The sequence below is a fragment of the Mustela nivalis genome (assembly GCF_964662115.1).
Source record: "Mustela nivalis genome assembly, chromosome: 2".
NCBI classification, from domain to species: domain Eukaryota; kingdom Metazoa; phylum Chordata; class Mammalia; order Carnivora; family Mustelidae; genus Mustela; species Mustela nivalis.
Window position 1 is genome coordinate 20,063,541 of NC_139021.1, and position 12,396 is coordinate 20,075,936.

The following is a 12,396-nucleotide window of genomic DNA, read 5'->3' on the forward strand; positions in this document are numbered from 1 at the left end:
TCCTGTTACATACTTCACAATAATAAGAGTGGAAAATAGGAGTCATTTAAAAGTTCTGGGGAGTTGTTCATCCAGTTGAGAATACTATCTCTACAGCAGAGAGACCTGAATGTCTTCATAAATCTCAACAGAGGACTTGACGTCCTTACGACCTGGCACCCATAGGCTATGCTTTCCTCCAGAGGGACTGGCCGTGTCCTGTAGGAGGATCCTGTGCTCTCCATCTTCCTGTCATTCTTCATCCCAGGATCATACCACTTCAGCCCAGAGGACCCTGATTATGTCATTTTTCCTTCTCTCAGTCAGAGCAATTGCTTCTCAAGGTTCTTTTCAGAAACTTCATGTTTGACTTCAAGTATTTTCAACCAGATCCCCCTGGAACACTCTATCTCTATTAGGATCTCCTCCTTTATGTGAGGCAGTATTTTTCCTTGCCTTCTTAAGGGACAGGAAAAAAAAAAAAGGAGCTGTCTTCAGAATTCTTGAAATATCTATTTATTCCTTTTGGAGAATGAATGCAATGTTCCTAAGTTTCCAAACTGTTCATGACTGATGGAGGTCTTGTGAAACAGTCATGTTTTTGTACAGTTTTCCCTGTTTTCCATGCATCCATTATGCACGTATGTGCATATATGCACACGCAGATAACAAGGTCAGAAAACTTAAGTGAGTTGTGAGCAGCCACACAGAATGTAAGTAGCAAGACAGAAACTCTGGACCTTCCAAATGTGCCCATTATTCTATGATGAGACCGAATAGTGCAGTGGTTAATAATGCCAACACTGGACTGGATAGTCTGCCTTGAAATCCCAGCAGGGTGAATTTAATCTTTGTGCCCCAATTTACTTGTAGGAAAAAGAGATAATAGTAGTCTGTACCACATAGCGCTGTTTTGTGGCTTAAATTAAAACCACATGTCAAATGCTTAGCATTACACTCAAGTTATATCAGTTATTCCCATTATTTGATTGACCGTGTCCAACCACCACTCTTGCTCTTATTGCTTCAACTGTTCTTTAGTTTTTTATTTTATTTTATTTTTTCAGCGTCCCAAGATTCATTGTTTATGCACCACACCCAGTGCTCCATACAATCCGTGCCCTCCTTAATACCCACCACCAAGTCAACTTTTCCCTCTCCCCTTCCAAAACCTTGTTCGTTTCTGAGAGTCCACAGTCTCTCATGCTTCATCTCCCCCTCTGATCTACCCCAATTCACTTTTTTTTCCCTTCTCCTAATGTCCTCCGTGTTATACCTTATGCTCCACAAATAAGTGAAACCATATGATAATTGACTTTCTCTGCTTGATCTATTTCACTCAGCATAATCTCCTCCAGTCCTGTTCCTGTTTATACAAAAGTTGGGTATTCATCAACTCTCCTTTATAGTAAGCTTTCTAAAAATATTTTCTTCGATCACAAGGTATGACTTTCCTTTCCTGTTAAATCCCATGGTTTTAACTTAAATATACTTCTCACATGGCACCTTAAAAAATGGTCTATTTTCTGGAATTCTGTGTATTGAAAGTTACTATATATACCATCTCTACCTTCTTACAGCATGTTTCTTCATCAACCCAACTCTATTTTGACTTCTGCCTACATCATACTCCTGAGATTTAGGCTAAGTTCCGGTATGACTTCATGTCAACAAATTCATCATCACTGGTGCCAGTGAAGAAACCATATTAAGAGTAAAGGAACTGGGGTGCCTGGGTGGCTCAGTGGGTTAAGCTTCTGCCTTCAGCTCAGGTCATGATCTCAAGGTCCTGGGATTGAGTCCCACATCGGGATCTCTGCTCAGCAGGGAGCCTGCTTCCTCCTCTCTCTCTCTGCCTGCCTCTCTGCCTACTTGTGATCTCATTCTGTCAAATAAATAAATAAAATCTTTTTTTAAAAAAGAGTAAAGAAACTAAGGTGTTTTAATCCCAATATCTATGTGATAATTATTTTTAAGAAAAGGGTGAAGATACTTTCCAACAACCATGGCTAGGAATTCCCCTGAAATAGGGATTATGTTAAATGCAGGGATGTTTTAGAATCCCAAGCATACTAAATCATTTAGGAGTATTTGTAGATAATATAACAGTAAGCATTTCTAGTATAAGGAGTTTGCATAATATGACCCAAATATCATGTAATTTTTGTCCATATGGATCTGCAGGCTTGTTTGTGGTGATCAGAGGAATACATTCCTTACTGTGTATAATTTCACTCTGTAAATATTATCTCGATATTTCATAAGAGTATGAATCAGTGAGGCAAGAGCATTAGTGTATATAAAGCTACTGAATTTGTGAAAATGTAGGAATGAGGGCAACTTGTGACACATTTTGAAAAAGAAGCAGTACTATCATGCCCCATCCCATTCCCAATAAGAGAGTATCTGAAAAAAGAAGAGCTTAGCTATTTTTTTCTTTTGTACTTTCAAAGGTGGGGATACAAATTATATATATATTTACTTCCTTCCATATTCTTTTTATAAACTCTCTCTATGCATAGGTGTTTGGTGTTAGGAAACCCAGAAAGAGTATTTTCAAGCTTCTTTAAAAACTGTGCTCTTTGATATTTTATCTTAATGTCTCAATATGTATTTTTAGATTTATCAACTTGCCTCCTTTTTCTCTGATGTCAAGACCAAAATTAGAAATAGCTTCTTGTGTTTGTCCACTCTGTTCTTTAAGTCCTAAGGTCCTTTAGGGCAAAGAGAATATCCTTATTCTATGGAAGAGATAATTACAGTGCTCATAAGTGCCAGTACAGAAATCCTCACCCATCCTGGAGGTTGTGTCCCTGAAAAGCACCAAGATTGAGAAGTTCAAAGCTAAGATCATACAAAACAGGAAATTGGGGAAAAAATGTTTTTAAACATAAACATTGCCAGAAAGCATCCAATTATAAAACCTGTATGTTTCTCCTGGTAGCCTTCTTCAGAATTACCTTCTCCAAGTTGATTTAGGAAATATCCATGTGAAATTATGATCCGCTATGGGAAGAGTCTTCCATAATTCTATGTTATGCTCACTATACATATTAAAAATATCCATCTAGACTTTATTGGATTTAAGTTAAACATGTTTGCAATTACATCTCTTTTTACCTTATTTTCTTAAGATTTAGAAAATGCTCCTGTGCCTTCCTGGGCTTTTCACACATCATGGGAATGCTTATGAGTACTTTTTCCTGGGGCTTACATTCTATCAATATATGCAGGATTTGATTTAGATAGTCCTCAGGTCTTTATTTCCCTTCCCTCTCCCAAAGAACCAACAGCTAGGTTTACACAAAGAATAAGTTTTAACTAATAACACATTATTTTGCTTAAGGGTTATAAAGTGAAAAAACTACACATGCCAAAGTGTTATATGGCTCTAAAATTGTATGGACACACATTATTCTCCATTATCTCTGAAATGCAGAGGCCAACATGGTGGTTAATTTGGGGTGGCTGTACTCCCATTTTAACAAATTGTAAAATGGCTGACTTACTTCTCCCTTCTTCCTGTCTATTCTTACTTTACTATGAAAATGACAATGTATGGCAAATCTGGGTTTCACTGACTGTCTGGTGTAGGTCGCCAGAAAAAAATAAGAGAATATTTACGAGGTGTCGATGCTCATCTGTGCACAACCACAAGGATACATTCTATCTCTGCTAGAAAATGGTGTGGGTGAATATGCACATTGATATAAGAACTTTTTGCTCATATCAAAGTGACTCAATGTGTAAATGTATTCAAAGAGAGGTGTCTATGTTGCTCTTTGAGAAAGGGTAATGTGGTACTGTTACCAAAAAAAAAAAAAATTTCCTTGTCCAACTTATCTCAATGTATCTTTGAAGAGGTGTTATGTTGAAGAGGAAGTACATACAAAAATAGGACAGGTTTATGTATTCTATTCATGATAATGGAATACATTTGGGGCCTCAGCATGGTAGGCTTGATGTTCAGTGAGCCTGAGGGGAGTTCTGCCCACGAGTCTAGAAATCTGATTTGTCTTCACTTCCATTGTGTATTAGCCCTTATCATGGTACCACTTAACACATGTCTGATGCTCCACAACTGCATTTAATGAATTAATGAACTCTTCTATCCGCCCAAGCCAATTGCTCCTCCTGTAGGCTTTATGCACGTGGACTCTGATTTTGACTTCACTCTCCCATTAGCACTGGACACCTGCCCTGAGCCCTCTCAATGAAGTTTTGTCAAACCATCTACCTTTTAACAACCTCCTCTCTGGGGGGTTGAACCCTGTCTACCATATAAATTCCTAATAAATCAATTTTTTATGATTGAGATGCCCCCAGATAACTTTGAATACCATTCATCCTCTACCTCTGTGCATCTCATACATTACCAACAAAATTTGAATTCATTGGATATGAGGCATACCCTCTAGGTTTCGAGACATATAAAATTGGATATTTGGGATGCTTGGAGTGCTCAGCCGGTTAAGTGACTGCCTTTGGCACAGATCATGATTCGGAGTTCTAGGATTGAGTCCTGCATAGAGCTCTCCCTGCTCAGTAGGGAGCCTGCTTCTCCCTCTGCCTGCTTCTCCCCCTGCTTGTGTTCTCTCTCTCTCTTTCTGAAAAATAAATAAATAAAATCTTAAAAAAAAAAAAAAAAGGCCAAAAAACTGGGTTTCCATCTCAGTAGTCAGTGCCGTAGCAAGGACAGTTCTCCTTGCCCAGGCCCGTACTTCCACTCAGAGACTGCTCCAGCTTGTCTCTGGGCCAGAGCTCTCAGAGTTATAAACAGCAGAGATCAGAACAGGGACAATGAGTGGAAATTAGAAGGAAACCTATTTTAGTTCACCATCAGGAAAATTTCGCTAATGGGGTTAGTAAATTGCCAAAAATGTTCAAATATAAATTACATGACTATTAGGAGTGCAGTGAGAGAAATGCCTATATTCATAAAAAGATCTGTGTATCCAATATCTGTGGTAAATGGTTCCTCTCCTTTCATCTTCCTTCTTTTTTGCCCCTCAAATTTTACCAGCTAGAATATGAAGGTCTTACAACCTCAAGCTGGTGCAAGTTGATAGGTTTCATTTTTAAGTTTTAAAAAATACTTTTTATGTGATAAGCATGGGTTCAGATGAACTGCATCTTAGGAAAAGTAGGAATGGGTTTAGAATCAACCAAAAGTAGAAATAGTTTCAGAATCAATCTCAATGCTAATTCCAACCAGCAGTGCAACTTTCAGCAGATGTATTCCCTGCCCTGAAGGTAAGAATTTTATCTAGAAATGAGGATGAGAAAAGTGACCTGTCTGTATTTACACACACAAAGACACATGTACAGCCCATTCATATATACATACATAGAGTGTTATGTGCTAGATATGTACAGTTTGTCCCTTAAGTCATCTTTGTGTGTGTAAGTTTGCATGATGCCATTTTGCTTTCATGAAAGACCTGCCTTGGAACCGGCTCTCATTAACTGAAAGACATCTGAAGAGAATTTTTACTTTTATGGGGAAAAGCCCCAAAATGAACACAGGATTCAGTGTTGGTTTGGCAGCAGCCCTGATAAAGGCAGCTGTACCCCAAGCAACCACAGCTGCCCCACCAAACTCCTTCCCTGGGACCCACACTCCCGGTCTGGCATCAACTGCCAGAGCTCTGATCTGTGTCTGTGGATATCTGGGCTTTATCTTGACTTATTTCATGCATCTTTAGCAACATGTAGCCTAAGGTATCAGGAAAGCCTAAGAGAGGTGATTTTGGGGGTGGTGGTGGGGATACTAAAAAGTGTTCCATATAAATTAATGGTAATCATTTCTTAGCTTCACACCATTTCAGTTAGTAAAGGTTTCATAGAATGCTCTACTTTCAAGAATAGGGGGAACCCTGTATCTTAAAATATGACTTGTTTCTTTTCAACAGGTAGCTGGTAGTAATGGTTAAGTTTTATTACCCCATGTAATATGTCTGGTTGGTACCCTGTTTCTTAACTCATTACATGTTATATCTTTAATTGTCCCAGTACTCTGTGTGGAGGAATCATACAGATGAGGAAAACAAGGTTCATTCCCCTAATAGGGCTGGTAAGTGGCACAGTTGGCACTGGAATTGACAACATCATGACACCAAATCTAGATTTTTAAAGTGATATGCTTACAGCTGCACGGTACTGCATGGAATCTTATCATTATAATTTTCTTATTAGAAAGAATACCTGCAAATTTTCAGTCTCAATCTCTTAATAATGCAGTGGATACTGCTATTTAATTAATCTTTCCTAGTCAACAAAATATCTTATTTTTTTCAAATTATGCAATCCAGAAAGGTGAAAATTAGTTGGTTAATAATAAATCAGCCCATATATGGTTAATATAGATCTAAGCAGTAATACATATATATATATATATATATATATGCATATATAGAGAGAGATATTTTTTTAAGTACCACCAGTTTTTATGGGTGAGTTGTCCAAAGTGTAATGAATGTCTGTTATATCTGTCTCAACACTGGGTATGCACTGTTCCACAGTGTTTGAGCAATAACTCTGGACAAAAGATATTTCTTACCTCATCATGGAATGTGTTGCTTTGGGAAGTGAGGTTGTAAATATATTTTTAAAATTTTCTTCCCTTGGAAACTTTATGCAGTCTTGAGAGGTACACAGGTATATCCCTGAAAAGTCAAGTATAAATTCAACTTTTGGAGAATAAAATTGATTTTAAATGCTAATTATTTAAGAGAATGCTCATGAATTTCATGGGGCAAAAGAATTATTTCCCCATTTTTATTTTGAGCAAAACTCAATTTTCATATATCTGTTTTGCTTTCCCTGTATCTGTAGCTATCTGCAGAACTAGTAAGGCTTTACTAAGTCACCTCCCCAACATTCATGCCAGGTTTAGACATTAACGAATTCAGAAACAAACCAGGGAGCACGAAATTTGTAAGTTTCCAAATGCACCGTATCTTTGTTAATTGACTCTAATGCTTAGCTTTGGAAAGTAATCAAGAGAGATTAGTTGAGTTGCTGCTATCATGAGAGAATCATGGATGAGCTTCTATTTAATGAACAACAAACAGGCTGGAAAGAACACTGGCTTGGTAGTTTTGATCAGCAGGCTGGAGTCTACTTTTATCCCAAATGAGTCAACTTTGGTAAATTGCTTAGCTCCCTTGGCTCTCAGTATTCTCGTTGGGAAAATGGCAGCAGTAGGAACACATTCCCTTCCTACACGAAGTTTATCAGGATCAAATGAGAAAAGATGTGTGAGGATATTTATAAAGCACAAAGGGCTTCACAAAATTTTAGTAAATCTAATCAGGTGTGTGGTGCCTTAGATACTCTGTTATCTTCTCTTGGAAGCACTGGCAGCAAAGATGAGTCATTACAAGAAATGCTTTAATAATGATAATAATAGTACTTAGAGTACACACAATAAATATTCATGCTTTGGCCACCCAGAACAGATCAGAACAGGGATCCCATTGCTACATGCCTCTAGGCAATGATTGATGTCCATCCCTTCTCTTCTTTCCTCTTATCCCTTTCTCTTTCTCCAGCCATTCCTAGGTTCTTGTTCCTCATGGTCTTGACTGGCTTGCATTCCACCCAAGGTTACTGGCTTTGTTATAGTGTTCTGCTTTGTAATTCTTATTAAACTGACTTGCCTTCAACATATCATAGGCCACGTTCTCAAAAATCTGAGTGTGTAACTAGTTTATTAGCCTGACAAATGACAAACATTGAACAAATTCCTGTAATTAAGCTGAATTGACTGAAATATCAATGGGAGACCTTGACTTTGATGTCACGGTATCCTCATGACATTTGACATGGTTAGAACCTTCAGGACTTTTCCCTAGAGATGAGAAATGAAAACTCCCCCCTCCCTTTTTTCGGCCTAGCAGACTATTTTGTGTGACTTAAAACTTGAGCTGAAGACTAACTAGTTGCCAATATTTAAAAATATGAATATATATCATCAAGTTCCAGCTTTCTGACTTCTCTTGAAATATCAAGGCACATAGTGATACTGGGTCCTTTACAGCAAACATAACAGTGCAGGGGGCTGGTGTGGGAGTGGAGAGGAGGGAAGCTAGTTCCTTTAGAATAAGTTGTGTTCAGTACTAGGGTCCCCATCCATTCAATTTGATTTATTTATGTCATCTTGTATGGCCCCTGTAGGACCTGAGTTTGTGGCTCAGGACAAACCCACAGAAATAACCTAATTAAATCTTATCTCATAACCAGTTAGTCATGGGTGCAATCATGAACAGATGGTTTAAGGTGAACATATGTTGTTGATCTGTTTCTCTTATTTCATTAACCATTTGCCAGCATTTTAAACTGTGTAATCATATGTCACAAACTATAACCGGAGCAGCAATTTTTAAGGGGAAAATCTAGAGTTCTGTTGAACTCTATCTTTCCCTGTATATGATTTTCAAATTTGAAATGAAAGGTGCTTTGAGTTTTGATTGTAGATCAAGTTTACAATGTAAAATGGTAAAATGTAGAATTTTAACATTTGATAAGTGTGAGTCAGAGGCATGTTCCAAACTCCACACCTGCCACATACATGTGATGTCAGAGTACTACAAACAGCATCCCTGGTATGGGTTCTTTACAACATATGAATACAGAAAGTAAAAGGCCTCCCATGAAATGTCACCATAAGTGATATATTAGAGGCAAGGAGGAGAGAACATGGTGACTTGACATTGGTAGCATCTTGAAGCTTCTAGAGTTTTCTGAAAGTTTCACAAACTCCTTCCTTCATTCCCTATGCCTAAGGGGAGAAAAATTGATAAGGCTAAACTCAAGACAAAGAATGATGGGGCCATATTAGTAGCAAGGGGCAACTTAACAAGAAGATTATAGATAATAGTGTTTGGAAAAAATCCTCCCTCTCGCTCTCTTTTTCAATTTCTAATCTTTCCCTTTCCACAAATCAGAATTAAAACTTAGAGCCCTGGGATGCAGTTGTGGGCCTATAGAAAGAGGCCGTGGCAAATCCTTGGTAAACCTCATTGAAGGCCATAATGAATTAGAAGCACGGAAGTTGTCTGTGTGATTCCATATGGTCTGGAATGGGTCACAGACCAGAAGTTTCTCAATAGAGGTTTGGGGTTGAAGTCCTTTTATATCTGTGCAAACGGGAGGACCTTTCAAGTGTGACTATAGCCCTGGTGAGTGACCAGTCAAAGAACAGAGACTCTTGGCTTCAAAGACAGACAATATCTCTGCATTCCTAACAGAAGGCCTTCTCATAGGTCTGGCTTTGAGCAAGGGTAAGTTAGCCTAATCATCACCAACCAACTATCCAATTATCCTCCAGGCTAAATAGACAGTGATTTCAGGATCTAGGGAGAGGCAGCAGAGCGAATAGCAAGAGAACATTTCATTTGACACATAGACAACCACATCCTGCACAACTAGTAATTCAAACTCTCTCTGTGGATCCATGGAACTTGGTGAGCTATTGGCTTGATCATATACTGTGTATGAAAATGTTCAAAATCATCAAAGAAGACCGTGTCAATGGGGTTCCAAACCCCAGCTCAGCGTTTTCTACTTGTCTTGAGTCAGAATGAATTTGGCGTAATTAGAAAGAAAAGGATGTATAAAAATAACTGCAGTGACAGTCACAGAGAAGTAACAAATGGGTAGCATGAGCAGAGTTACTTTTTCTTCTTGACAAACTCACAGACAAAGTACATGGTAAGATGGCACTCTGTGTCATTCCATCTGCCTGAACTCAGCATTTCCACACAGTCCTCATGACCGTAGGGGTCACTGGGCTCCCCCTCTCTCCAGTTGCTGTAGTTCTGCAGGGGAGTGTTGTCTGTGAACACATACTGTCCCTCCTTCTCAAGGTCATTCACCCCGATGAACACCCGGAAAAAGCCACTCTTGGCCACATAGTCAGCGATGAGTGTGTTGGCAGCTTCGTCCTTTGGCATGGCCAGCATCCCACCCCGGATCCGGCAGTGGGTCAGGGATTCCCTATAGTTCTTCTCTTCCTGCACGATGTAGTAGAATTTCTCCTCAGTTTCCCTAATCCCTGCTATGACTTTGCAGAGAGGAAAAGATGAGCATGATTAGGCATCTCAAAAAAAGAAAAGGCAAGGATATAATATTGCTGGCTCTAACTTCACTTATTCGATGTTCAACAATTATTTTGCAAGTCCCTAGTATGAGGTAGGCACTAGTTAAATATTTTCATCACTTCTGTAGTTATCAAATGGAGAACGAAGTCCTGCCATTTGTCTTCCCCGTCCTTCCTCCTCAACTCCTCACACAGTTGTGAAGAGGAGACTATTTTAACAAAGGTTTGCTATGTTTTAACAAAGGTATGCTTTGTTATACCATAACAAACGTATGCTCTATGTCTTGCCGCACAACTCCTCTCAGACTCTTCTCCCATACTACTTTAAGCTTTGCCATACTTAGCGTCCCAAGAACAAGCCCTTCTCTCTTCCATGTCCATACTTGGAAAGTCTTCTCACTGCTTTACCTGGAAAACTCCTACTTGCCATTTAGATCCCAGAGGAAGTATTTTCTCCCATAAGAACCTTCCCAATGTCTCTGGACAGGCATGGGGCTCTTGCGTACACTCCCCCATGTTTCCACAGCTCCCTCCTCATCCTCTTTTGCATCACTCAACACATTTTAATCTAATTGTTGGTCTGCATGCCTCACATACTAAACTATGAATGTCTTGAGGAAAAAGGACCATGTCATTACCACTCTGTAGCCTCAGAGCCCACAAAAGTGCTTTGGATGGCAAATGCTTATTGAATAGACATAGGAATAACATAGAAATTTGTCCCATGTGGGTTGAATTCCTGGGCTACTAACATGTACCTAGACTGAGCTTGTCCATGTTCACTCCACATACACGAAGTACTGAGCTACTGAAAAATCTTCAGGACAGAATTGGGGACCCAGAGTCATCCTGAGCTCATAATATGTTAAATGTGCTTTAGGTTTTGATGGGATCTACATATATTTCTTTGGGTCTAAAAATAAAAATTTACCAAGAAATCCGTGACCACACAATAAATGTCAAAAACTACTGCTCTGTGTGGAACCTCTAGGGTCTGGTTTTCTTCATGAGAATCCGAGTCATGTCAAAGATGGCATCTCAGTACTAATTATAACCAGAGTTATAATTAAGAGTATTACAAGGTGAAGAACGCAAGATGACTTATGTCTGTTTCTAATAATGTACAACAAACATAGCTGGGTTACAATAAATAAAAATACAATAAAAGAAGACCAATTTCAACTGCAACTACAATAGATTCCTCATTCATCCTGTCTCAGAAGAGAATACGTAGCCCACCTGAAGGGCTTCACTGTTAACTACAATGGGGAAATGGGAAGGGGTAACAAAAATGGCTAATGTGGGAAGTTGCACAATTCAGAGAAACACAATGCTCTGTTGAGGTGTTTTGAGGCTAGAGCCATCAGTGAAACCAGTATTTGAATCCCTGATCTGTTAATTAGCTCTGTATCTATGGGATAGGTAATTTCTCTAAGCCTCAGGGTAATCGTGATACACACACCCTAGGTATTATTTCAAGTACTCAAGAAAATAGCTATTGTTTTACTATTCTTGTTTCTGAGATGCTATCTCTCTTTGACAATTCCTGTCCCTTTCTCTTCTTAAGGCATGTCTTGCCAAACTCTACCTTTTTCTTCATTCCCCTCTCTCCAGAAAGTATCTTTTTCTACTCATAGGCAATGCAATACGTGTGAATATATGTAGGTAGGGGTCCTAGAGTGTCCTGGAGTCTGAGCGGATCATTAGCATTTTGAGGGATGTATACAAGGGGTGACACTATCTCAGCAGGTATTTCCCACTACACATACTGGAACTGTAACGTCAAAAGAGAGCAAACTAGTAGATGGCACAAGGCAAAAAGGATATGCTCACCATTCTTGACAAACTTCATAGATGTCTTGAGGCGAGCGACACTAATATCCAGTTGTCCAACAACTTTCCGGTACCTTCCACAGTCACAGACGGTGCCTTTTAAATGACAAAAACTGTGAATTCGTGTTGGAGCACATATAGATCAGTTGGAAAGGGCATTTTCTCTATTCTCAGTCTTTACTATCTCTTCCTAGCCGGCCATATCTTTGTGTGAATGGCTATACTTTTAGTCTTTTGCTTAAAACAAGGCTTCCACATTTCATTGTCTTTAGGAATTTATAAAATATCTTCTTAAGTATTTTGGATGAGTTAAAACACAGCTCTAAACCAGATTTGTAAAGAGAAGAATAAATATGGCCAACCCCTGCACACATACTCTGGACGATTGGCCTTTCTGTCAAACACAGAATGCGCCTGTCCAATCTCAAAATAAAATCTTTACAGCTTTCTTAAAACAAATTTCTAGTCAGTCTTCTCTTCTC

General features: G+C 38.9%; 1 protein-coding gene and 1 long non-coding RNA gene across 4 annotated transcripts in view; one reads left to right on the top strand and one right to left on the bottom strand.

The window, feature by feature from the left end:
• LOC309860093 overlaps nt 1-12,396 on the top strand; it is a 52,700-nt gene that overhangs the window by 21,436 nt on the left and 18,868 nt on the right. The gene's annotated exons all lie outside the window — the stretch shown is intronic.
• Nucleotides 7,358-12,396, bottom strand: part of COLEC10 (collectin subfamily member 10) — a 70,385-nt gene continuing 65,346 nt past the window's right edge. For all 3 annotated transcript variants that reach the window (XM_082721619.1, XM_082721621.1, XM_082721620.1), the window contains 2 exons: nt 11,915-12,010; nt 7,358-10,045 (listed from right to left, as the gene is read on the bottom strand). In XM_082721619.1, the coding sequence (XP_082577745.1) occupies nt 9,654-10,045; nt 11,915-12,010 (488 nt within the window). In that variant the 3' untranslated portion in view covers nt 7,358-9,653. The remainder of the gene's footprint in view (nt 10,046-11,914; nt 12,011-12,396) is intronic.